Source organism: Cyanistes caeruleus, chromosome 3 (genome assembly GCF_971803275.1).
Source record: "Cyanistes caeruleus chromosome 3, bCyaCae1.hap1.1, whole genome shotgun sequence".
NCBI lineage: Eukaryota > Metazoa > Chordata > Aves > Passeriformes > Paridae > Cyanistes > Cyanistes caeruleus.
In genome coordinates, this window is record NC_141703.1 from 91065471 (window position 1) to 91092375 (window position 26905).

A 26905-nucleotide genomic window follows, 5' to 3' on the forward strand; every position below is an offset into this window, starting at 1 on the left:
TCAAAACCTTCCTTGGTGGCACTTCTCCTGTGAAACCAGGTCTCTGTGAACTTTTGGCAATACAATGGCTTCACTGCCTGGCGAACAAGGAGAGAATCTGGGAAAGAAGCCAAAACATGATTCTATTACGTGATTATTATTATTTCCATTAGCAACTATGGCAGGAAAAGTTATGATAAACAAGGGAGAGATAAGTGCGATTTGTAGGTGCTTAAACCATTCTGTGCATTTTTTTAAAAAAAATTATTTATTCTTCTCCCTGAATACAAGCACTGATTTAAAGCTAGCAACAGATTGCTTCATTTTCACCCAGAGCCTGGTGATATTGGGGGTGCCCACATGTGGGGCAGCGCAGCCTATTCATTCTCACACGGTACCTATCACACAGCAGGTAGCAGTCCGGACTGCAGATGCGATGTCCTCTCCTCTGACAGCATCTGGAGGGTCAGAGAGGCATCAGCACCTCCCTGAGGGGGACAGTCCCCTCCAAGAGTTGTGCTGGCTGCCTGTGCAGCTTCCTCGCCCAGGAGGTGCGTGGGCAGCGCTCACCTCGGCTGGCAGCGTGGTTCATCTGGCACTGACCCAGCTGGCTGCAGGTGAAAGCAGCCTCCTGAGGATGGTCTCAGGTGGAGGATTTGGACAGAAACGAGCCTGAGAGTGCAGAAAAGAGCGTAGGAGAGAGGCTGTTTTGTGATGGTAATTGCTAGCGTAACTGTGCTGAGGCAGCTGTTAAAAACAGTGATGCTTAAATAGAAAGTTTTACCCCTTATGGTAAATGATGTGGTGACACAGACTCTAGAGATGGAAACCTCCTGCTCAGCCTCCTGCAGAGCTGTAAGGCAGCAGCTGGTAAGAGAGCTGTGCCTCCAAAAATACTTGTGGAAACTGCAACACCTCTGCACACGCTGCCTGGTCCCTTGGTTCCCCCTCTGGGCAAACAAAAAGGAGCACAAAAAAGTAAGTAGATTTGAGGGCTCATCCTTTCCCAGCTCTTGGGAACCACAAGTAGGTTTCTCTGAGTTTTAAGGATACCTGGGGAGAGCAGTGAGTACCTGCTCTTGGCTTCAAGAAAAAAGAAAGTTTGGGGAGACTTCTTCATGCAGAGTAGCACTGATCTGAGCTTTTAATAATGCAGTGGACTTGTAAGTGTTCCAAACTGTGAGATTTTTGAATTAATTTTTAATCCATGGTTTAACATTAAAGATTAACGTGTGTTTCAAATTTCAGAAAGGGAATTTACCCCTAAAAGGCTAAGACTTTTCTTCAGTGGATTCTTATGTTTTTGTTCTATTTTACCTTTTCTTTTTTTTCTCTTTTTCTTCCTGCTGGGTGCATTAAAAAACAAAACAAAAACAAAAAGCAAACTAAAAACCAGAAAAAAACAAAACAAAGGAAAGGGAAAACCCAACACACAGGCTGTGCTTGGGGAATTTTCAACTTGTTGTTAAACCAGTGTCCAATCGGGCTCTTTCATATTAATGCTTCTCTGGGTGCTCTTAGACCTGGCAGAAGAAACAACATCTGTGTGAAAAACTGAGCCAGCTGTGCAGAAAAAAATGTTAGTTCAGAGCAGTTGTGTACCTTGCTGCTTGGGCATAAGCAACTTCTTACATCTGCTACAGAGGGAAAATTTGCAAAATGTTTTCCTGAGACTTTTTCTCTAAAAGACAAGGGATGCTTGTAGCAGTTTTATGTTTGCAGAAGTTAGCAGCTGTTGTGAAAGGGAATTCAGGACATCATGGGAAGGGAAAAAGAGAGGGCAAGCATAAAATCAGATGGCGCTGTGAGGCTTGGTCATCTGGGGTTAACTCCCAGATCTTGGCATCAGAAAATAGGTGTTAAGGGGGAAGGTGCATTGTCAGGCACAGTAACAGCAGCATCTGCATTCACAAAGTCTCCTTTCTGCATTTCAAGCTTGTTACGATTGTACTCTGTGCTTTTTGAAAAGCTGCACAAGAGGCTTGGAGCATTTTATAAGCATTTGGTAGTTCCTTGAGGGTGCCTGCTTTGTGCCTCCCATCCTGGAATGTTTTGGGCCATGGCTGCTTGCAGAAAATGTTTGCTCTAAGAATCATGTCGGCCTCCAATGGAGCTGAACATCCTCCTTGGTTATTCTTTTTTTTCCTTGATAAGATATATGTGTGTGTTAATTTGAAATCAATACTAATACTTGGTACAGTGGTGGAGAGAGTGATTAATAGGCAGAGCAAGGCCCATGAATCAGGTTCTAAAGTCCTGTTCCTGTCTCGCCATTGACCTGCTGCATGGTGTTTGCGTGAGTTATGTCCTCGCTCCATCTTGGCTTTCCTCACTGCAAAATGGAGACCCTGCATTCCTTCCTGGCATGTTTTGGAGCTACCAGTGCAACTTTTGATGCTGTATACGCAGCTAGAGTGCCGGGGGGCTGTCATTGGCTGGAGGGGAAGTGCACAGCATTTGGGAAAAGTCAGGCTCAGTGATCTTGGCTTGGATGCTTCGAGCTGCAGATGCTTCAGCTCCGGGTACATGATGAGCAGGGAGAGCCTCTCAGCTCTGGGATGTGTTTCTCTTTGCACCCTGTGCTGGCACATGCCAAAGGGACACATAACAGATGGATAACAGATTTATATTAATCTGGCTGTGTACATTTCATCTGTTGGTCCTGCATTCCAACTTACAGTGTGGGAATGATTAGCCTGAATGACTGGAGTGTAGGGAACTGATTTATAGTCAGCAACACTTGCACCAGAGCTTTGGGTTTCGGTGTCGACAGATTGGAAAGATTGCACTTCCAGAGGGCAGGGAGCATGGAGTGACTCTCCTTCTGGGAAAGGACTGCAAAGTGCTTAAACAGAGGTGTTGCTGTGGCTTTTGTGTGGAAGTCTCTGTGCCTGACACTCTCCCCTTGAGCCACGTGGGGACCAAACTTCACATGGAAACATCTACAGCTCCAGCACTCTGGGTGTTGCCATGAGAAGATTGTGATGGAGTTTGTAGCTAAAGCAGGTAACAAACTGGATGTTTATTCCAGGGAAGTCCTAATGTACCCTCTCTGTTTCATTTCACATCATAGTGAGAGAACAGGTCTTGTAATGGAAGGACCAAAAATCAGGGTAAATTTCCACTGGGAAAAGAGACTATTGACATGTTGTTGAAAGGCCACAGCATTTTAAGTATGCCTGTGTGTATTCACTGCACTGGTACTGCATAAAATTATGCAAAGTCAGAATTTATGTAATACCTAAATATATGGCAAAAGTTTAAATGGATTGAAATAAAGTGTTCTTACCTTATTGAACTGAAGTGTACCAATATTACTATAATTAAATGGAGAAGTCAAAGCAATTCACTTTGTCTTCACTCACTGAAAATGTCATCAAAGTTGATATTCTAACAGCTGACTTTGATTTTAATGAAAACTCTTCTTTTCCCAGTGGAAAATTGTCCTTTTACAACCTTTTCTAGACAGCTCAACTCATAATCTGAAACATTCAATTACTGGCCTGGCATTTGCCATAGAAAAAGAGAAATTTGGGTTTTCTTTTCTTTACAATTTAAATGAAAAAAAGCCTCCCTTTTTTGTTTCCTTTCTGTTTGCATGTTCTTAATAATATTAATAATTTTAAATCCAAAATAGTTTGGGATTAATGAAGTTTAAGATATGGAAGTCTAATATCTTTGAATATGCCCATGTAAACTAGTTTCAATCCAACTGCTTTGAGAGACTGCTTTAATCAGTCTTATTTGCAGACAGGGAAGTTTCACGGTGATTTTCCACATTCTTAAGCCTTAAAGGCTCTCTCTCTTGTGAACAAGCTACAAAAGTGTTTTATAAACCCCAGTTTGGCAAGATACTTAAACATTTTTAAACATATATTTTTAAATATATTTCCACAGGCTTGTATGTGGCTGAGCAGTCCTGGCTGCAGGTGGGCTTCTGATAGCCATGCAAGTGGCAACTTTGGTGAAGCAGGACTCAGGTCACAGAGCACGAAAATTTTTAAGGGAGCTCAAATGTGTGGTGAACAACAAACACTGGCCAAGTGTCCTTCCACTTGCAAAGCATGTGCACGCCACAGGATGGGAGCATTTCATGCATGAGACACAAAGTGGCTGTGGAAAGCAGATAGCCAACTTGTTGGCATTGCCTCAGCCAAAACTTATGGCTTGCTGGACCAGATCCTTTAAAAATCTGGTACTTGTCCTGGTGACAGTCCCTCCCATCCTCAAGGAAAATAGGATCAGTCTATTAATGAAAACTTTTCTTCTCAGAAAGAGCTTGAGAGGTTGATTCCTTGGGGGTTGCTTTTATTTAATATCTTTAAATATTTTAATTTATATTATTTAAATATTTTTAAATATTTAATTTTTTTATTTTGTGTATTAGATACCCCTTTGTTAAGGCATGAGACCACCATAATCCTCCACAGGCCAACATAAGCAACCATGGGGTGATGATGGTGCTGGAATATCCCAGTAACAGGGAAAGACAGGTGAGATGGCCTCAAGGAGCATTTGGAGGAGCTCCCCTGCATTTGGCTTGGAGAAGTGAAGCCATTTCTTGGAATTTATTTCCTGTCCCCGAACCCCACTGCCCACAGTCCCCTGAACTTCCTAAACCCCAACCCCAGCTCTCATTCTACTACTGCAGCCTCACAGTCCTCTCCCTAAAGCTCTCCTTCCTGAAGCTGTCCTCTCCAACCTGAACTATGTCTGGCTTAGCTTAACCCTCACCTTGCAGGGAACTTCCTCGAGGACTCCCACATGATGCCAGTGGTGTCTGCAGTGGGTGAGACAAGATCCAGCAAGCTCCTGGATCTTCACCCAGCCTGTGTTTAATAGGGCAAGCCCTGTGCCTTTTTTGTTTATCATCCTCTGCTCTCCCTCTTTTCGGAGGAAGATGGACATAGCTCTTGATGCTTTGGGTAAAAGCTGTTGGTTGAACCACAGGTTGGGATGTTTGCACCAGAGTTTGACCCAAGGATGTTGTCTGGCAGCTGCACTCCTCGCTGCTGCCTTTCCCCATCACACAAGTTGTATGTTCCAGCCTGCTCACCCAGTCATCCTGCCTTTCCCTGTGCCAGCTCCCCTCACAGGACTTTAATTTTATTCCTTATGGGCTCTGTCCTTCCCACTCAATATACCATTGAATACATTTAAACCTTGAGTTGTTTTCCCTTATTAAGCAGTTTATCACTGTTGCAATCTTTTTGTATTTTTTTTTTTAGCCAGGAGAGAAGGAAGAAATTTATTCTTTCTACCATAAATCATTTACAAAGCTGCTGGGCTGTTAATGTATTTTTTATGTCTCGGCAAACAGAAAATAGAAGTGAGTGTCTTAGTAAAGCTTTGCCGACCTGTTTTAATTTCAGCTTCCTAACCCTGACTCTCTGTTCCCCAGTCTTGGGAGCAGGTACATTTCTCTTGTAGAGGCACCAGTGGATACCTTCTCCCCAAGGAGACAACTTTGCTGTATCAGCAGTGTCACGTGCTGTTGCCAACACTTGGCACTGATCCGCAGCGTGACACATCTCTGCTGACTGGGCTGTGCTGGGAGAACACTAGCAAAGGAATGGGACCAGGAGGGTGGGAGCTCAAGCCTATTTTTGCTTTCAGATCCTGGGAAGAGCTCTAATTAGATGCCCATGCTGGGGTAAGCATGTCACATGCAGCTCTCAATTCATCCTGTGCAGACTCAACCTGTACTTTTCATGCATGGGCTCAGGTGTGGTTAAGATACCCACAGGGATGCTTGGGGATGCTTTCAGAGACAAGGGCTGGCCATGGTGGAGCTTCCCAAATGTTTAGAGCTGGCTTCAGTGAGGTTTTGCAACCTGCTTCAGGAAAATTAAGCCAATGTGTACCTTCACTGCTCTCAGCCAGCTCCGTGCCTTTTCCCTCCTTCAGGAAACATAGATATCAATCTTTGTGTAAAAGGTGAATTTTCATTTCTGGTGTGACAAACAGTAAGATAATTAAGAGGAGGGATGTGGAAGGTTTATGTTGGCATCCTAGCTAGATGAATGGGTAAGTCTGCAGCTCAGAGCTGTTGCTGCAGGCTTTTTGCAGACTCAAGCTGAGCTTCTTACCTTAAATGTACTTATATGAACGTTTGATAAGCTTTCATCCCCAATTCACTTTATCTAAAGTAACTGGCTGTGGTCACTGAAAATGTTCCCATCCCTAGACATCCATTACTGTAGGATGATGGCTCTACTGTAGCAGTGAGCAGAACAAGACAGTGTGTCTGCAATGCAGCTTTCCCCTCTCACAGCAAAGGAAGTTAGAATGTCCCCACACCTTCCTCAGCAGGTTATGCTGCTTAATGCCTAGCTGTGAGGTAGAGACACTGCTTCTTTTCTGCTTTCACTGACTTTGGGGCAATAACCTTGTGTTGAGCAATAAGGCAACCAGCAGAGGATGACAACATCTTAAGTTACTGCAGCAGGAGCTGATCTATCACAGAAGTAGGGAGGTGAAGGAAAAGGAACTGTGTATGCCAATCTTTGTTTTGTAAAAGCCAAAGAATAGGGAGATAACTTTCTGTGCCCAGTTAAACTTTTGCTCTCTTCCTTATACAGATAAGTAAGACATGCCTGCTATTTGGAAAATAGTGTTTCAGGCATCTCTGAAGGACCTGAGGAGAGAAGGAAATGGCTGGCACCCTGTTGCAAGGACACACCACTCTGTTTGTACCTTGGGTATCCTGTCTTGTGTGGCCTTCAGCCATCTTCTGTAGACAGATTGCCTGTTCCTGATTTGCCCTCCTGAGTCCCAGGGTATGAGTCATTGATGACTCTGATTCTAAGCACAGCCAGGGATGGACAAAATTGACACCAAATGGCCCCACGGTGTGGGCTGAATTAGCCTTATCCACCCCTCCATTCTCAATTTAGGGGAGAAATGAGTGAGCTCTTCAGTTCCTGTTCCCCCCGAGTCCCCTCTGGCCTTGCTCATCTGCTACAGCAAAAAAACCCAACCTCCAAAGTGCAGCTGCTCTTTGAGTCCTCTGCAAATGCTGTGAATTCAAGGACTGCCAGCTCAGATCACAGCAGTTTCTGTTTCCAGCCAGTGCCGCATGCAACGGAGGGAAGTGTTAAACTTCCCATAATGTACTTAACAGTGCAACACTATACCATGGAAAGGGGATTAATGCATGCCCAGAGCAATGCCATTGATTAGTTTTATCCTAGCTAATGTCATTGTAGACGCTATTTTTGTTCCTATCAATGTTCCTTTGTATTTTTATAATGCTATAATACAATGCAGTTGTTTTTCTGCCTCTAACTTGCACACATATTGCATTCAAGGCAGCAGAGATAGATGCAAGGCATCCATCCCAGCTTGCTGGAGCAGCAAAGGTGGCAGCTCTCGTGGCAGCTTCAGCAAGGCTTGATAAAAGCACGTAAGAGAAGCCTGTACTGGGATCACAGCAGGAGTCCAGAACTGGGAAGGACCATTTGGGTCATCAGCCCCATGACACTGCATCTGTAAACCAGATTTGGGCTCTTGTTCCCACTTGGCACATGCCAAGAAGCTGCTCTAACAGCATATTCTTCTCACTGTTCAGAAACTTCTTTTGCATTTCAAGTCTGTGACTAATTAAACAGAAGCCTTAAGGTCTGTTGGAAAAGCACAGTTCAGGTGCTCAGGGAGCTTAACATTTCATGAACTCTGCCACCTGGAGGGCACAGCCCCTCTCAATTTCCCTAGCAGGTCTGAGTGCTCAGCAGTTCAGCAAATCAAACTCTTGAGGTCTAAATCTGAGCACATGAGGATCTCACACTAATGGGGACCCTCTGAAGATACCTGAAGCTCTCTAGCTTGCTCAGCAGAATCCAGGGAGTCTGTGGCAGAAATGGAGAAGGACTCAAATTCCTCAGTATGTCATGACAGCCTCTTTCCTAGCCCTGCAAGAGCTAATCCAGCTCCTCTGATAAGGACATGGAAGGGAACTCACACCATTCTGGAAGTATGTGCAGCTGAAAGCTTTCCTGCGTTCTTTTTTTTTTTTTTTTTTTTTTCATATAGTCTATTTTTCATCCTGTCTGTGGCTGCAGGTTGGGGAGGTCAGCACAGGGAGATACACTTTATGTCATCCCCATCAGTCAGTTGTTTGAAATCCTCCTCCCAGCTGGCCTGCAGAGAAGGACATATTTCCAAGAGAGAACATGGCAGGGGTGGTAATGACTTCTGCTCACCGGTCAGCAGCTGAGGCCAGAGTGGAGTGGGTCAGCAGGAATTTTCCCCTGTTAGTTTTCTGTCTAGTTCAGATGAGGTTATAAATGGTAAGGAAGAAGGGTCAGTGTGATCAGCACAGTTTCAGAGGTAGCCAGTGTCCCTCACAGCTAGTCTAGTTCTTGGCAAGGAACACTGCAGGACTCAGTTTCGAGACCCTGACACTGTGTTTTCTCCCTGGATTGTTGCTAGCCTGTGTATCCCACAGGTTGGGCAGCAATCCCGAGATTACTCTTACTGGAATAAAATGGATCTTTTCCTTTGGGAGGCTCTATGCTGGGGGATGATTTGATACCAGCAGCTGTGTCTGATGGTTCCTCCAGGGATAAAGGTGCCTATTGACCTGCATTTAACAGGAATACTAACACGAGAAACACCTCAGAGGAAAAGTTAGTGTCAGTATAGTCTTAATACCTGTGTCACAGAGACCTTGCTCTAAGCTATGCTAGATGGGATTGTTTTCCTGCTTCTTGTTCCAGTCTGTCCTGCAGAGCCAGCCAAGGTAGGAAGGAAAGTTTTGAAAATTATTTTGACTTATACACTGTTCCATTGTTCCCCACAGGTTGCTATCCCATTGCTAGACCTGTCAGCCACTTGTATAACATGTGCCCTCAGACTGGGACACAATCCCCCTACCAATGTCTGAAGCAAACTTTGCCTTCTTGCTGTGAGCTGGCAGGCAAGCTACTGTTTGCTGGAGCCCTTCCTTCCTCACTCCATTGCTCCCACTATTATTGTTCCAAGGAGGTTTCTACCAAGCATCCTTCCCAGGAAAATGTGTGCTAGGGCACCTTGGAGCCAGGATGCAGTCTACTATGACAGTGTGAATCTGTCCCAAATGCCTGCCCTGCAGAATGACTTTGGAGCCTGGAAGTTTTTCCATGGTAGAATTCCCTTAGTGTACTGGAAATTGTATAGCTGGGCATAAATTCAGATCTGTGCTCCATTGCAGTGCTTGGTGATGTTGGTTCCCCAGGCAGGGTGGAGTTCACTGCAAGCTGCCTCCAGGCACTAGGCTGGGTAAATACTGTGTTTGTCTAGATGGACTCTGAACTAGCATTTGTACCACATCCAGAATGAAGCAGGATACATAGTCCCTGGTGAGAATGGGCAAGGCCAGTATTCAAGCATCTTGTTGAGCAGTTTGGGTGCTGTCATATCATGCTGGAGAGCTTCAATGTTTTCTGTGTTTGCAACTGTAAGCCAGGCTCCTTCAGGGGTTTTTGAGTGTTTGCTGCAGAGGCAGGTCCTATGGCAGATGTACTGCCTGCATCTGTTCCCGTCTCCTCCTGCTGTGAGCCACTCCTTCCTGGGTTGTAGGTTTTGCTGCTGCTCAGTGTGTTGGGTTGACAGTGTACCTCAGCTCAGGGTGGGAGACATTTCTCTTCTTTAGCACAGGGGGTAGCTTTGGTCCCAGACTCAGAGATGTGAGGCAGGCAAAAGGCACAGCAACTTGTATTTTCCTTTCATCTCAGGAAAAAGACTGCTCTGCAGTTTCTCCCTCCACTGCCTGCGGTTGCCAGATGGAACACTGTGTTTCTACTCTGTTCTTGAAACTTCTGTGTGACCTCATCTTTGCCTCTCTAACAAGGGACCCAAAATGTCATACTGCCAAAGGTATCTTCCCCAGCATGTGGCAACAGGATTGCTAATTGCTCTGGGACAGGCGGGAGCCATTCCAGCCATTCCCTGGGTTTCAGATGCAAGCTGAATCAGCTTGAAGCTTTATTCTAATTTTCCCCACAGCGGCACACATTCCTACACATCTTCCCTTGAGGTCTGGAGAAGCAGAATGCACACAGCTGAGGGTTTCTTTCATCCCTTTCACACCTTCTTCCCTCCTTCCTCCCCTGGCCATTTGCTTCCCTGGGTTGCCAGAACTGCAGAGTGAGCCTGTACTCTGGTCTCTGCCTTTGAATATCAGGAGTTTGCTGCTAGAAAGTGCCAAAAGCTGCTGATTCTGCTGGTGATCTCTGGCAGAAAGGTGTGGCAGTGAGTAGGAGCTGGGAACATTTTTTTACCAGCTTAGAATGAGTCAAAGTGCTAAGATTTGCCTATGTCTTTCAGCTTCACTCTATCTGGTATGTTCTAAAGGCTCTGTGAAGCTTGCAACCCCTCTAGGGCAGCTAGAAAATGTGACTCCTCCTTATACCCACCAGGGAGGGCAATGTGTGTTGTAGGACTGTGTCCTATGTGCTTGTGTCATGATGTATAAACTACCTACATAGACTCCTTCATGGATACCAGGGAAGGAGCTGAGGTGCCACTTGGAAAAGCAGCAGCAGCAGTGAGCCATCAAAAATGAAATCAGTTACCAGAATAATTACTTGATCCAGAATATGTGAAGAAATTCTGAAAGAGCCTCTGCGGCCAAAACATTCTTCTGCTGACTTGTTCACTGATAGGGGACAGAAAAATGGAGCATCCCTTCTAATTAGTGATGGGAGCTTGCTGCCTCAGGATCAAAGGAGAACACTGTTTGCTGAATCAAGCTAAGATCAAAGTGTCCTACGTACAGGAAAGGCCCGTTCCTCTTTCTGCTGACAGTGGTGTACCCTGCTCATCCTCTGGGCATGCTGCTTACAGGCTTGCTTAATTACTAAGTAAGGAGGAGACTGCAGTCACAAGAGAGGGTGTAATGGCCATTGTAATCCAATTCTGAGATGACTTGCTGGTGATCGATTCTTTGTCTTTCTGAAGTCATTAAACATCTGAATGCTTAGAAAATACCTGGATTGTATAACTTTGCAGGAGACTTCTTACAACATCCTTTGCTTGATTTTTCTGACCTCTTATGTGTAATTTAACTTAGTAGGCTGTATGTGTGTGCATATATCTATATTTGCATTTATATCTACTCAAGGGAATTTGAGTCCTCATTCCTTAGGCTGCATTGAAAAATCCTTATCCCAGTAGATATGCTAAATTTGAAATCTCTTTTTCCCTCTCTCCTCTGCCTCCCTCCTCTTGCATTAATACTAACCCACATTTTTGCAATCCCTAGTTTTGAAATGTTTAAACACGAATAATTTGGTTGAGTTTTCCTAGCAGTTGTCTTTCTGGGCATACAGGTTTTTAAATGCATGTGACTTCACGTGCATCCATCTGTGTTTTTGGGCCACAGGTGTTGTTGTGGAAGAATGCAGTCACAAAAATACTTGCATAGATGGACAAGTGCACATGTAAACGTGTTACATTTTCTAGTAGTCTTGAGATGGTGCAGCTTCTGAGGAGGGTTTGGTTTTTGCTCTTTTGTCTCACTGGGAAAGGATTCATGTTATAGAATCATGTTATAGTACTGCCCACCCAGTGCTGTGCTATCACACCACCCTACCTCCCTGCTCATGCTGCTGGAAGAGGACTTCCCCTACATTTCCTCTTGCCTTGTTTGTGTCTCCTTGACAGAAGTGGCTGTGTGTGTTTTCCCCCTCTGTAGCCCCGCACGTGCTACTCAGCTTAACAAAAGGAGTCTTTAAGTGCCACCTGCCTTGTACCCCAAAAGAGCCAAAGAAGGGCCAAAGAGCAGCTGGCATGCCCTGGGCTGCATGTGGTAAAGGCAAGCCTGAGGAGCTGCCTTGCCTGGTGGTTTAACAAGGCAGAGATGGGACAGTGTGGGGGAGTGCTCACCTTGCAGGCCAGGCTCAAAGCAGCTCCCCTTGACAAGAGAAATGAACAGAGACCTCAGCTCCTCCTCAGTGCTTCCCTGCTCCATGGCATTCAAATTAAAAGGGATGCTGTGGTACTTTGAAAGGAAAAGGAGATAATGTGGGCTGTGGGATGTTGTAGCATAAGGGTGGGGTGCTGGCTGGGAAAAAGGAATATGTGTTTTCTTCCATTTTTAAAATTGCTCATGGGTAAATTGGGAACTTCTCAAATGTAGCAAAAAATTTATTTTTACAGTGAATAAATTATGTATGTTCTATTTTAGTGTTTTTATTATTCTGCAGGATGTTTACAATCAACTAATAATAAATATTAGGAGTAGGAAGAGGGTGATTAGACATGAAAATCTCATCATCTTGATGACTGAGTGATTGATGTAACTAATCCTGCAAAGCAAACTGCAAAGTCTAACTTTTCCAGTAAATTGGAACACTCACACTTAAGTATTACTTTTTCTGAATGACAAGAATTTGAATGTGTAGGTTTTTCATGGAACAGAAAGTGGAAGGGATAAGGAATGAGGCTGAAAAACACATAGTGCTGTTCCAAATTGGATGAGTAGTTTCTTTTCCTCTCATGGAGAGGATCTCATTAAATCTATGCTGAACATAACAGAACAAAAAACCACCATGTTGGAGAGAGAGGTCAATCCAATAGATGTTCTAATCATTGTGACTCCCTGCACACCGTTTAGCACATGGATGATGCTAGACTGGATGTGTAGTCATGGCAAGACAGCCTTCAAATTTCAGCCTGAAGAAAAGACAATTCCTTGTCAGAGTCACATTCAGCAAGAGAGATCTCCAAAATTGACATGGATCACTTCTGGCCTTTGGGCTACTGCCACTGCCTGGCCAGCCATAAGGAAATGAAGAGTCCAAATCCATTCTGAGCCTGTTGCCCACAGACACAGCTGGAAGGCAGATGCCTTGTGATAAAGGTGATGCATGCCTATTACTGGCTCTTCAAGTTATTTACTTCTGCTTGCTACTGACAGACTTGCATAGGAGATTGATGGATTAAGCTTTCACCAGCTGTTTCTCATCCAGCCACCTAACTCTCTGAGATGTTAGCATTGGAGATTAACTGTTCCCCTAGGAGTTTCCAAAACAGTCCATATTTTTAAATATGTCCCAAGACAACGAGGAAAGTCAGACTCAGGGTGCTTTTTTTCCCACAAAGTAAGAAACTTGTGAATTTCACTTGAAGAGATTAAAGTGAAATTTTGTCTGACTCTGTTCTGAACCGTTTCTGAACCTCCCTGAACTACTTGGGGCTTTAGAGGTAGGAGATGTGGAGGAAGGAATGGAAGTTCGGAGGAGGTGGCTGAGTATTTGCAAAGCTCTGGAGTACTGCAACTCTGGAGCAGTCAGTTCAAACACCAGAACACATGGAAGGCTGTTCAGGAGTCTAGAATCTTCAGATTTGTAGCATCTGAAGCTCAGCACTTCCAGGCTCTGGTGCTACATTTCTACATTAGGCAGCCTGGGAAGGATCTCAGCAGACAAAGCATGTAGGAGACACTCACCTTTTCCTCAGACATTGGCCTGTTTGGTTTCTTGGCAGTTCAGATAGAAAACTATTCCCATGAAGCATTTTACCTTCAGCAAAACACTGCCTCTTGGCAGAAGATAGAAACTTTGCAGGCAGCCCTTCCTGGATTCAGCAAGAGAATAGGGTGGTCTGCAGACAGCACCTGGATGTTAGCAGTACTCTGCTGTTGCCTTAGAGCTTGTAAAACCCTTGCTTTCTTCTCCAGTGCCCTCCCACATGCTTTGAACAAGAAAATGGTGAGCTGTCATACAGAGACATAGCATTTTTGTACCAATATTTTGATTTTGCGGAGAAAAATGGTTTAAAGCATTTTAGTGCTACTCAAAGTGGTGATGGAGACCCCTTGGTTAGTTTCATTCAACAGGATTTTCATGGTAGGAACAGAGATAGTTCCCCGTGTGACTTGCAGACTTAAAATGGCAGCCTTGAGCTGCTGTACTGGGAAGCTGGGGCTTATCAGGCTTTCATCTTTGTCCAGTCTATGTGGAATCCAAATGAAATTCTGGAAAATAAATGAGATTTGATGAGATCCTCCATTAGCAATAGTAATTTTTCATCAGCTAAATAGAAATGCCTGGACTGGAAAATATTTAGACTTTTAACCCTTTAAATTAAAAATATAGGTAAAATACTTTGGGTCTTGCTGGACTTTATGAGGCATAGAAGTGGGAGGAGAACTGTGTTTCTTGGTTAATATTGCAGTTTCTTTTTCTCTTTCCCTGATGTTGGGTATCATTAAGATTGATGGGTTTGAAAACATAGCTCTTTCTCTTAGACACAGCTTGGTTGTTCTTAAGGCTCTTTGCCTGTTGCCAAAAAAATCCCAGCTGTTCTCAGAGGCTCTGAAACAAGAGTGCCCTCAATTAAAAGGGCCACATATGTGCATTTGTCTATAAAAAAGGTCTGCATGAGAGCAGACTAATCTGTGAGTGAGGAATAGAATTCCTTTCAGCCTGCTGTAGTAGGGTACAGCTGTGTAGGAATGGGATACTGTGTTGTGACCTGCAAGTGTATGGAGCCACCTGCAATGCCTGTATGCCTTCCTCCTGAATTGCTTGAACTGTGTGTCCTTCTCTTTCCAGGTCTGGTGTGTCCTCTGGAGGTGTCAGTCAGTTCAGGGAGTATCCAGGTTGCCCGAGGCCAGACAGCAGTGCTGCCCTGCACCTTCACCACTAACGCTGCTCTCACTAACCTTAATGTCATCTGGATGGTCATTCCTCTTTCTAATGCCAACCAGCCTCAACAGGTAGGTCTTTTCTTACTGGAGCATGTATTTCCTTGGGGCTTTCCTGTTCCCCACCCTGTTCTGGATGTAGGCCCTCTACAATGCTGAGTCTACGGTGGTCCCAGAACTTGATTGTCCCTTCACTGCTGAACATGCCCTCTGGATATTACAAGAATCTGTTTCCTTTGATGTTTTGTTAACAGATGCACATTGTGTCCTTGGCTGGATGTGCAGCTGCGACAGTATGTGATGCTGTGTTGCTGCCCTGGGCCTCTAGTGGTTTGTGTGTTCAGAAGAGCACAGGAGATATAATCCAGGTTTTGGTGCACTGGATATGGAATTTAGAGGGCCTGGGAGTAGCTGCAGCTTCAAACCTGTGAAATCTATGTAAAATGTCCTCTAACACATAATCTCTCATAGACTCATCACCCCTTTTACTTCCCTTCTTATTTTTTCATTGTCTGTAGCTTTTGCAAGTCCGTTCTTGTGAATATTAGCAAATGAGGGTATATAATGGTGGGCACAGGAATCATAACCTGAGATATGCTGGCCTGTTTTTTGCCCACATACTCTGACAACAGAATAAAGCTATTTCTCTGAAATACATCTGTCCTGGGTCACACTGCCCTCATCACATTTTGTATTCAGTCTGAGAACCTGCACTGAAGAATACTTGCTCCTCAGGGACTTGGTCCGAGTACAGTGTGACTGGCGGAGGCTGTGCAGGTTCAGAGGTTGCGCTGCCTGTCATTCAGCTCATCCCAAAGATCTTCAGTAAGCAGTGTCAAATCATGACAGGATCTTACTGACAGAGACTCAAAATGATACTGTCCACTGGGCAGATGCTTCTCATCAAAGTATTCACTGACCTGCAGAGAGTCTCTGCTTCTGTACATTGATCCTGTCCAGACAGGTAATGACTATCATAGGAAGGAGGCTGGTGTTGCCAACCCAGCTACACCAGAAGATCTGGGTATCTTTCTGGTCTGTTACCTTTATGAACATTTTTATTGATGTAAAATGGGCTAGAGTGTGCTCCTCTTTTGGAAAAAACACCTGTGCTAGGATGTATATTGAGGTTTGGTTATTCAGAGATCCTTTAGTAACTGGTCCTTCCAGCTTTGGAAGGCCATGTTTTCCTTGCTGTTCTTCCTCCTTGCTCAGCTCCTGCATAGTGTTGTTTGAGCCTTCCTTTCTTTTCCAGGTTATTCTCTACCAAGGGGGTCAGATCTTTGGTGGTGCACCCCAGTTCTATGGGCGAGTGGGGTTTGCTGTGACAATGCCAACCACCAGTGCCTCCATCTTCATCAACAACACTCAGCTATCGGATACTGGCACATACCAGTGTTTGGTCAACAATCTTCCCGACAGAGGCGTCAGGAACATTGGAGTCATTGGACTTACTGTCTTGGGTGTGTTTATTGGTATTATGGGGGAGAGGCGGGGAACAGGGACAAGGGGACCTCTGTGCATGATAGTGCATCATCAGCAATATGGTACCGTGTGCCTTTGAACCCACAGACATCCTGTGGTGAGGAATGGGCTGCCTTGTGGGTGCTGTGGGAGTTTGTAGGGCACACAGACTTCATATACAGGCAGTCTGTACTGAAGTTTTAAAATATGGTGAAGAAAAAGTTTTTGTGGTGGTATTGTGATACGGAGTTGCAAAGAAGCAGGAATAAAGTATGAGGGCATCCTGGAGGGCTGAATGGAGTGTAAGGGGTTTGGTGCATAGCAACAGGAGAAGAAAATGACTTTATATCTTTGCTTCCTTTCCATGAAAACAATAAGCTCTGGATGTTCCCATTGATACTAAATACTCCAAAGTGCATGCCATTATAGAGATATGAAAGCAAAACCAAATCACTCTAAATTTTGCCTGCACCTCTGTTAACTTTCACCATCCTTGCTATCTTAAAGACAGAAATAGTCACCTTTTTCTCAAGAGAAGGATCTAAGAGGACTGGGTCCTATGAAAGTCAGCAGTAGTCTGTAACCTTGATGTGCTGGTGGGTCAGGAATCTTTGTGTGAATTGTCACCCCCCAAACCATAATGACTTCCTGTCTGCTGCCTCATTCTTGTCTCCTTGACAGCTCATGCCACTGTCCTTGCTTTCCCCAGCAGCACATGTCCAGAGTGAGCCTGCATTCCACTGTTTGGTCACATTTCCTGATTTGCTATCACCTTCCCCTCTTCTCTCGCAGTTCCTCCTTCTGCCCCGCTTTGCAGAATCCAGGGGTCCCTGGACGTGGGCAGCGATATCACACTGACCTGCAGCTCGGAAGAAGGCATTCCCCGGCCAACATACCTCTGGGAGAAACTGGACAATGTCCCCAAGTTGCCCCCAACTGCCACACAAGGTGCTCATTCTGTTGATTATCCTCTTATTTCCCAGGTGGCAGCCTGGGCTGTCCCTCGTCTGAGCTGCCAGAGGTGGCATGGCTCATTGAGCGTCTGCTGTCATTTGCATGCTCCCTTTATTGGAACGAAGATTCCGAAAGCCCATGGTGGACTGGGTACTCTCCAGAGGCCACTTAAATTTTCATGGGAATTTTTTGGTACAGCATGTTCCCCATTGGAAAACAAGGACTGGGTTGAATGGAAGAGAGAGAGAAAGCAGTTGCTAGACGTTGGCATGTGGCTGGAAATTTCAGCTGCCAACTCACCTGCATTTTAAACCAAATGAAAGGCTTATGGAATGGAAACTGGGAAAAGAGTGGCAGAATCATCCCAGGGAAATATGGCCAGCTTCTCACATGGATGACACAGTTCTCCAATAAATTCCTGCCAGAGCTGCTTTTCAGATGTATGGAGAAGCAGGGTTCTGATCAAACTGGTGTTTTCCAGTCTTGAGTCCCATCCATAAATTTTCTTAGACTGGTGTCCTGATCAAATACTGATAGTGGTACTTTTGCCCATTATCTTGCTGTATTTTAAGAATATGCCAGCTTTCAGTTTCATATAATTCAGGAATGTGGAATATTGACAGAGCAGGAGATGGATGGGGAGCCCAGGGATGGGAGAACAGGGGTTCTGCAAAGCAAGAATGAATTCAACAAGTAGATCTGGGTATAGGTAATTTTGCATCTCTTTCTTCCCCGTTCTCATACAACACTGAGAGTCCCAAGCTTTCATCTGCAGAAATTCCTCTATAAGAAGAGAAAGAAACATCTAGTGTAAGCTCCTTAAGGCCTAATCTTGTCTCTGTGTGTGTATGTGCACGCACAATGCTTCCATCTCAAGGTTATTTCCTAATTTATTTCTCTCTTAATAGTCTCACACCAAAATTATCTATTTGCTGGCTTTGCCTTTTCATGGGTTTCCTCAAGCGGGGGAGGGATTTAAATCCTTCTTTTCTCTCTGACTAGACCAAGTCCAGGGCACTGTCACTCTCCGAAATATCAGCACTGTGTCCTCAGGTCTTTACCAATGTGTGGCTTCAAATGCCATTGGAACCAGCACTTGCCTTCTGGACCTGCAAGTCATTGCACGTAAGTATTTTGCCAGGGAAGGCTTGGCCACCTGCTCCTGTCTTGTGACAGTAAGGTGTACAGTAACCATGTTTGCTGTGAGCCACCGCGTGCCTCTCTATCAGAAGACAACCATGCCCTGGAATGGGAACGTTGCCTTTCTCCCCTCCCAAGCCACGGCAGCCTCATGTGCTTACAGATGGCCACAGTCCATCCCTGATTTCTTCTCCATGCTCTGTTCAATCATCTCCACAGCTCACCCACGGAGTATCGGCCTGATTGCAGGAGCGGTGGCCACAGGTGCTGTTGTGCTCGTTGTTTGCATTGTGTTGGTGGCTGTAGCACTGTTCTACTGGAAAAATAAACACAAAGAAGAAGAAGAGGAGGAAATTCCCAATGAGATAAGGTAAGGGTCAGGGAAAGCTGGTGGTGGGGGACCTCCGAGCAAAAGCTGCGGCTGACAGGAGTGGAATTGGAAATCTCGTTTTTGTTAATCCTGGGTGTGTTCCCCGGGGTCAAGGGAAGATGTCCATATATGTCCAGAAAATGGAGGGAGAAACTGAAGTAACAACAGATTGTCTGGTAACAACAGATTTTGTTTTCATTATCACCTTTAACAAGAGCTTTGGCTTCATAGAATCACAGAATGGTTTGGGTTGGAAGGGACTTCAAAGGCCATCGAATTCCAACTCTTCCCCCAACAAGAGGGATGGGACTTCATGTTGTTAGCTCTGTAGGAGAGTGATGTGGTGGGAATTCTGACCTATAATGAGACAGGGATAGCTGTAAATCTCTGGAGATACAGTTGTGATATTCTCTAGTCACAGAGGTTACAGTCATCACAGCTATCAGTGTCTGGCACTGCCTGACTTTGTAGACACATGAACATGGGTCATTTGCCTCAGTGGCAAATTTGGCACATGGAGCACACAGGTAGGTCCTGCAGACAGGGATGAGCAAACAGGCCAAGGAGCAATGCTGATTCACACCGGTGCTGTCCCTCTCCTTGAATCGTGTTGACCCCAGCATGGTGGTTGGGGGTAGGAGTGTTGGAGTGTTGGACAAGTGGGCCAGTGTCCTCCATATGCTCTCACACCTTCTCCTTCTCAGGGAGGATGACCTGCCACCCAAATGCTCCTCTGCCACAAAGACGTTCCACGCCGATGCATCCTCGTCAGAGAATGACACCCTCACCTCCTCCAACACCTACAACAGCCGCTACTGGAACGACCCCAAAGCCAACCACGCCACAGACTCCTTCACCCGCTTCAGCAACAGCAACGATGCTCACCAGCCTCCCTTCTCCCGCTCAGGGAGCACGAGTGCCCGCCCCGTCTATGCCAACGGCGGCCACCCGTCCCCAGCTCCCCCTAAGACACTGGTGGTGACGGCCAGCACGGCGCCGTCGCCTCAGGAGGTGGTCCGGAGCAATGGTTCTGTCAGCAGGAAGCCACGGCTGCCGCACACCCGTTCCTATGCAGTCAGCCAGGCCACGCTGGAGCGGATTGGGGCTGTCCCCGTCATGGTGCCCGCCCAGAGCCGGGCTGGCTCCCTGGTGTAGGACCGTGTTGGTGGCTGAGAGCTGAGCGAGGGGCCTCTCATCCCCAGCGGGGTGAAGAGACCCTACTCCTTCCTGAAAGGCAGCGGGGCGGTGGGGGTCACACACTTACCTCTCCACCTGCCCTCCCCTCTTGAGGCTGCTGCCAGCTGTTGGGACAGCCCTGTCCGAGCCGCTTTCCCCCCAGGGGCTGGAGCTCCCCGTGCCAATGGACGCCACAGATGTGCCAAGGCCAGAGGAGCAGGGAGGTCGGGATGTGCTCCCGGGCTGCTGGGCCCCAGCTGGGACATGCACTCGGGCCTGACCCTGGGGGGAACTTCTGCTTTTATTTCCTGTTGGTTTTGTTGGGGACTGATTCCATCCATTTGGGTCTTTCAGGGAGGTTTGGGAGATATATATATATATATTATTTTTTTTCCATTGTTGTTGCTGTTTTGTTTCCAAGAGGATGACGACCTGCATTGGGGCAGGGAAGGCTGAGCAGCCCCAGCTTCCCATGGCCCTGGCTCCTCTGTTGGATTAGGGAGTACTGTGCACTGGGGCTGGGTGTGGGGAAGCATGAGACAGGCTGGAGGGGTGAGATGAACGCACAGCCACCAGCACAGGCAAGGGGATGGTTGGGTGAGGGTGCAGACTGGGAAGCATTTGTCTTTATTTTTTGCAGTTCTTCCCCACACCTCAGCACACAGGCACACACAGACAGACACATGCAGATCCTCAGACTGGGTGTTTCTCCTGCACTTGATTGGAGTACCACCAGAGCCCTATTTATAGCTGTGGAGCATCTTTCCCTGAGACACTCGGTGCAGGGCAAGGCTGCACCGCTGCTGCTGCTGCTGTTGCTGCTGCTGCTGCTGCTGCTCTAGGGCTTGGATCTCTTTTTTCTTTTTCTTGGGGTGTTGCTGGGGTTATTCAGGAGGTAGAGAGGAGCAGGGTGGTGTGGTGGGGCACCAAGCAGCTGCATCCATGAGGCATCTCTTGCCCCTGGGCTGCTCTGGTTTAGGGCAAGTGACTTCAACCCCCTTCAAACCTTGATGTTTGCATGGTGGATTTTATTCATCAGGCTATGCAGGGCTGGGCAGCATGGCAGAGCACACATTGTGCTTGGAGCCTTCACAAAGAGACATCAGAGTTTTCATTCCCGCTCTTCCATGTGCACAGACATGTTGGCAGGATTTGTTTCCTGCTTTAGAAAGCAGAGGCTTAATGGAAGCCCAGACACTATCTCTCTGCCTCCCCCACTTCCCTCAGCATCCTGGGACTGGGTACTGGTGGCATCTGCCAGTGGCCCTGCCATCTCCTTGCAGCCTGGCAGGTGGTTGTGGCTGGCACCTCTACTTTTTTCTATTGCAACTAAATAGCCTTAATCAAAGCCAAGAGTTGAAACCTCTGAAGGAACCTGATGCCATTTGGAGGGCTGGACTGAGGGCTGGGATTTCCCCTCCTAGAGAGCGCTGGTTCAGAGAGGCTACACCTGGATAGGTGTTTTGGCCCTCCTGTGTAACACCAAGCCTTGCACAGGCAAAGGCAGTGAATCACCTCAAAAAGCACCAGAGCCCTCCCAGGTCTGCTCTTGGAAAAACAATGTGGGGAGTCACAGGTGACTTTCCATAGTTCTCACATTGGAAAAAGGGTCTGTTTAAGCCAACAGACTCTTCCTCATCCCCACTTTCCTTGTCCTGGCACGGCTTTACTTTCCCTAGCAGTGCACAAACCTTGGGCAGGGCCTTCTACCTGAGCAGTACAAATGCAAGCACAGACTCTGAGGAAGAGGAGGGAGAGGTGAGGGCTGGGTTCCCACATGGACACACTGGCTTTTTGGGAGACTGAGAGTTCCCAAGCAGCACTAGGTTTGAAGCTTGGCTGAGATTTTGTGCCTTCTTTTCTTAAAAAGAAAAAAAGAAAAAAAAAAAAAAAAAAAAAGAAAAGAAAAAAGAAAGATAAAAAAAATCCAACTTCCCGTCTGTCCCCCTCCACAGCACTGCATCCAGAATGGGTGCAAACCCCCCCTGCTGGTGCAGGCAGGCGCTGCTCTGTGTGTGCACCCATTCCACTGGAGCAGTCCTCCTTCCTGCCTGTCTGCTCACTTTGCTGCTGGGTGGTAGGATTGATGGGGGAAAAAGAGTGGCTTTAGAAACCCTAATGTGGGAAGCAAAAAAACCCCAAAACAATCAAAGAAAAGCTCAGACACATTCTCTCTGCTTTTGTAACAACCCCTGTGTGACATTTACAGGAACACTGCCCTCAGCAGGTGCCCTCCTCTACTGGGAAAGCTCTTCTGGTTCCTACCCTCCATAAGACTGTTTGCTCCTCTTTCTTTGTTCTTTCTAATTGTATAAAATTCAATAAAATTTTATTCATATAAAAAAAAGGACTTCTGCCTGCCTGCTGCTGCTTTTTTCTTCCTCCTACCTAATTCTGTAACTACAATGACTTTGGCCATTAATACTTATCCTTGATGTGACTGGCAGTAGGCAGTGACCACGCAACCAAGAGCTGAATGTTATTAGGCCAGCCTATTTTGTAGTGAGCTCTGGTATTAGAGCCTTGTTTTTCTCATTCATAATAGCCTGACACATTGCCCTTGAATGTACAATTTCCCAGGCTTGCAAGGTCTCTACTTCTCTAGACAAAGGTGAGTTTATTTTCTGTCTTTTGACAGGGAAGACCCTATGCTGCTTTGAGTGATGTGGGAAAATGTTTTTTATAATTGCCAAATTTTGCTCATGTATCGGTTTTCCAATCAAAACCACGGTGTGTTTATCCCAGATTGAAAATCTAAGGCAGTCTCTGACTTTCTTGGGTGTTTGAATAGGTTTGATGGGGGTAACTGTTAGGAATTTAACAGAAGTGCTGATCCCCATAGACAGAGCATGTGAAGTTTCAGTGTCTGAGCATTCACACTTTCAGGGCATAAGGAGATTGTAAAGCATACACTTCTTAGTCTGTATCAACAGCTGCTACCAAAAGGTTATTATCAGTTAGGGCAACCTGATGTTTTGCCAGGGATTTTGCATTTTTCTCCCCATGTTTCATTTTCCCTGTTTCTTTTCTAGAGTCTAACAGATATTCTGAGAGTGATTATTAAAACCAGAAACCTAGAGATCCAACAGCAGTGGTAATTCAGCTCTTTTATGCATCATGTTCTCATTCCTGGGTATTTTTCAAAACCTACTTCCAAATGCTCTTGTAAATGTGTTTTCAGCTATAGACCTTACTGTAAATAAGACAGCTGCATTGCCATTTTCAGGAAGTTGTCATAGGAATCTTAATGTTTCCATTTATCACCTTTTGATTGTGCAATCTTGATGTGACATTAATAGCATCTTTACATTTTATTCCCATGATAGCCCTGTCAGTATTCTGCTATACTATCCATCCCTTGCCACTGGTTTGCTTCTTATGTTATCCTTCTGGCATGTCTTGTTGATCCAGAGCAGAATTTCCTAGGATGCAGGATGGTTTACCAGGCTTGTGCAGCACCTGGAATACTGGAGTGTTAACCTGTAAATTGTGCCTAGTGAGGCACTGCTGCAGTACAAGCAATGAAAAAAAAAAAAATAATAATACCAGTTAGATATCTTGGTAGTTTAAATTTATCACTAAAAATCAAACAGAGGTTCAAGCTATTGCAGCAGAAAGCTACCATTGAAATGGTTGAGTTTGCTGACAGCCTTCAGCCCCAGATGTGCCATAGGGATTGCCCACCACATGCCATGGATGTTACTTTAAATGTTGGTACCTAGGGCTATGTCACCTTCTACCACAGAATATAGAGGGGAACTTGTTCTAAAACAAGGATTAACTGTACTTTTGAATGCTGCGACAGAAATAACCATGAGAGGATGCTTCACACTTTAGAAGTGGATATCTTTTTAGAGGTTGGTGTAGATGAGAGCTCAGTTAAAAATATTTGGGAAAACTGGTCTGCAGACTGCCAGAAGTTTTTTTTTTTAACTTACACAGCTTTTGGACTCATATCTGCTGATTCATCTGAACTAAAAAAAAATTAAAATTACTCAGATGCATGCACTTCAGCACACTCTTGCCGGAACACAGATGAGTTTTCAGCGGAAACCAGTCTAACAGATGGTATCCTGTACAAAACTGCCTGGTTTCCCCATGAGGATGGGGGATGCTCAGGACAGCAGTCTTCCTTACATCGTGGTTTAGGGCCCTCATTAAAAGGACATCAAATCAGGGTAGTCTCAGATGACACCCAGGGGGCAACTGGATGATCAATGGTACTGGGCAGAGCAAATCAAACAAATATTTTTTATATTGGAGGGATGTTCATGATAATCATGGTTTCCTCAAGTACATTGGTAAACTTTTGTAGGTTACTGGATTTTTCTTGAAAGTAACGTTTGACATCCCAGTCTCATTTACTTACAGTGTCTCTGTGTCTGCACTCTAACCCAGATCTTCCCAGCCATGGCACCACTGCTTTGTGAGCTGGTGGATGAGTCTGTGCATGTGTCTGCCAGCACCAGGTGAACCCAAAATGGTTCAGCAGATTCTCTTATGATGGTCTTGAACATTTCTAGCACGTGGAAAACTGAGGAAGTACATGCCTTTCCCAAGTTCAGTCTGGGCAAACTCAAGCTCACATTTACTCATGGCCTGGAGCAGAGCTGTTGTCAGGTTTCTCCATGACTGAGTTGCCTTTCTTTCTGTGCCTTTTCCAAGTGCTGCTGGCTATCCTGCCTGCAGCTTGTTTTTCTGATGCCAGCAAAGCAGTGTTCACCCACTGTGGCCTTGTTACAGGTCCGCTCTTGCCATGAGAAAGGCAAGACGTGCTGGTGAGGATCAGGAATATGGGTGTTGAGAGAGGGACTGCAGAGTCACTGAGCTGACTGAGCCATGCATCTTCTTGGCTGGGGAGTAGATGGACACCAGGGACAAAGCAAGCCTTGAAAGCAGTGAGAGTGAAAGGCTGTGGCTCTTTTTCTTCACATTGCTTTCTTCCATGTCTGCCTCTGTGCATTGCACATGCCTGGAGGATGTGCAAGAATTACCAGATCTGTGACCTCCTAAGCAAGGGAGGGCACATGCAAGGCATTTCCTGAGCCTTGGCACTAGCTCAGAGCTCTTGTTGGCTGGTGGACTGCACAGAGAAGGGTTTTCTTAGGTCACCTACACAGCCATGAAAGAGCAGTGGAAGATAATATGTGGCAAGAGCTTTCGACATGTGAATGCTGTTTTTTAGGGAGGAGAAACTTGGTATTCTTGGGACTTCTCTACTCTAGAGCTCTGGCATATTTTCTTTGATGTGTTTCCATGGACAACGACAGCTAAAAAAGCACTTTTCTTTTCCCTGTAGTACAGAGCACTGCGGATGTGCAGGAATGGGGCAGTGCGCATGGCTAAGGATCAGACTCCTCTCTAAGCCTTCTAATGCCATTTTCTGCTTGTTGTTTGTTCCTGATTTCCTCCTTCCTCCCACTTCCTCTGTAACATGTTTGAATGAGAAAATGGGTTGGCAGGAAATTTAATCTACCCATGTAAAAACAAGCAAAAAAAACCCAACCCCATGAAATAAATAGCAGTAAAGGAGAGAGATTAAAACGCAGCTTGCGTGGTTGGCTGGCAAGTGATTCTTTAGCAGTGGATGTAGCCTGGGTCAGGTCCTGGATTTGGACTTATTAAATCATACTTGGGAAGGGATGATAACTTGCTTCCAGTCCATATGCTTTGATGGGATAACTGCTGTGTGCATGCTCAAAGAGAAACATTGGCTAAGGAACTGGATACAGTAAAGCCCAGAGGTTCTGTAGGTTCTTGTTTATATTTAAACCCACTGTGTTGGGTAGAGTCTGCCTTCCTGGATACTATCAATGCCTACAGAATTTCTCTCAGGTAGCTAATTTTTCTTGAATGATCACAAGACCTTTTGGCAAGCAATCACCAGGTTGTTGTCCATGTGGACATTTCAGACTGGAGAGGGTGTGTGATCTGGGTTGCAGCAGCACTCCAAGTTGTTAAGTAGTTTCTAAGGTTGCACAGTAGCCTAGAGATGTTTTTTAGTACTTGGCATCACTGGTACAGCCTTTCCATCTGGGATCCTCTACCCTCTTCTTAGACTGATGCTTGTGGCACATTTGCTCCTGTGCTCCACATGAAGGACCAAAGGCAGCAGGGGCTAGAACCAGCTCCTTAGAAAATAGTGTGTGATTTCAGATTCTCCAAATTAAGATTATTGGGGACAGAAGCTATTACAGAAATGTGCCACGGACAGAAAGTGGTTCCTTCTTTTGGTCGTGGCTGTCTGCTGGGATTGAAATGTACAAAGTTTTGGTGGCACAAACAACAGCAATAGGTGTACAAGCACATGGGTCTCCCCCCAGCTCTCTCCAGGGGACACTTGCTCAGCGGCTGCAGACTGCAGTGGGTTCCTGCTGTCTGCGAACACAACCTCCATTGTTCTGCTTGCTCATCTTCCTTGTGTGTGAACGCATTCTCCACTTGCTCATCCCCGCTCGGGAGCACCGAAGGAGGCTGAGAGCACGACAGCCGAGGGTGAGAGCGCCTCGTGCTTCTGCTCAGCCCAGAGCACGGATCCCGTTTGTTTTCAGGGATAACCTGTTGCGTAGCCCCCAGACCTTTCCCAGCTGCCGTCCCCCCAGCAGCCGCACAGCCAGGGGAAGTTGTTACTTGTGGGAAAGCAGGCGGGCAGCTCTGGGGCTGTGTCCGCGGAGCTCGCTGTCATTTCCTCACAGCCGCCGGATTTGGGTCACAGAGATCGCCTTTTTTGGTGGCTCTACGCTGACATCCTCTGGAGGGATGAAGAACTTCAGCCACTGCCGGGCACTGCTCGGTTTGCCTGCACATGGCTCCAGCTCCTGGTGAGCTCCTGGGCTGGCTGTTCCCCCTTGTGATCCCGCAAAGGATAAAGTGCTCTGCCCCTTGAGTACGAACACCCTTTTTTTCTGCCACGATTGTCACGCAGGATACGCTCTCAGTACTGTGGTATCTGCTGTGCTCTGGTGAAGAGGCTTGAGTATTTTGTGTCCCAGGAGCAAATGGTCCTCACCACAGCCTGCCTTTAGTTCCCAGCTCCTGCCCTTGCTATGATGGTCGGTGGTTCAAAGGCACGGGGAATGGGCTGGTACATGGGCAGTGCCTGGGAACAGATGGGACACAGTGTAAAGAGCTGCTGCCCCCATATTTAACTGTATACACCAGTGCAACTGGCTTCTTACGGGCTCACAGCTGAC

At 46.0% G+C, this 26905-nt stretch overlaps 1 protein-coding gene across 5 annotated transcripts in view; it reads left to right on the forward strand.

Annotated features, from left to right (window-relative positions):
* Positions 1-22062, forward strand: part of IGSF11 (immunoglobulin superfamily member 11) — a 104126-nt gene extending 82064 nt beyond the window's left edge. For 2 of the 5 annotated variants that reach the window (XM_086882852.1, XM_086882853.1), the window contains 6 exons: positions 14517-14680; positions 15864-16071; positions 16865-17020; positions 18029-18151; positions 18386-18536; positions 19241-22062. In XM_086882852.1, the coding sequence (XP_086738978.1) occupies positions 14517-14680; positions 15864-16071; positions 16865-17020; positions 18029-18151; positions 18386-18536; positions 19241-19691 (1253 nt within the window). In that variant the 3' untranslated portion in view covers positions 19692-22062. Of the gene's footprint in view, positions 1-690; positions 958-14516; positions 14681-15863; positions 16072-16864; positions 17021-18028; positions 18152-18385; positions 18537-19240 lie in introns of those variants that run through there. The other 3 variants (XM_086882855.1, XM_086882854.1, XM_086882856.1) reach the window with 3 other exon arrangements.
* Positions 22063-26905: the final 4843 nt, after the last annotated feature.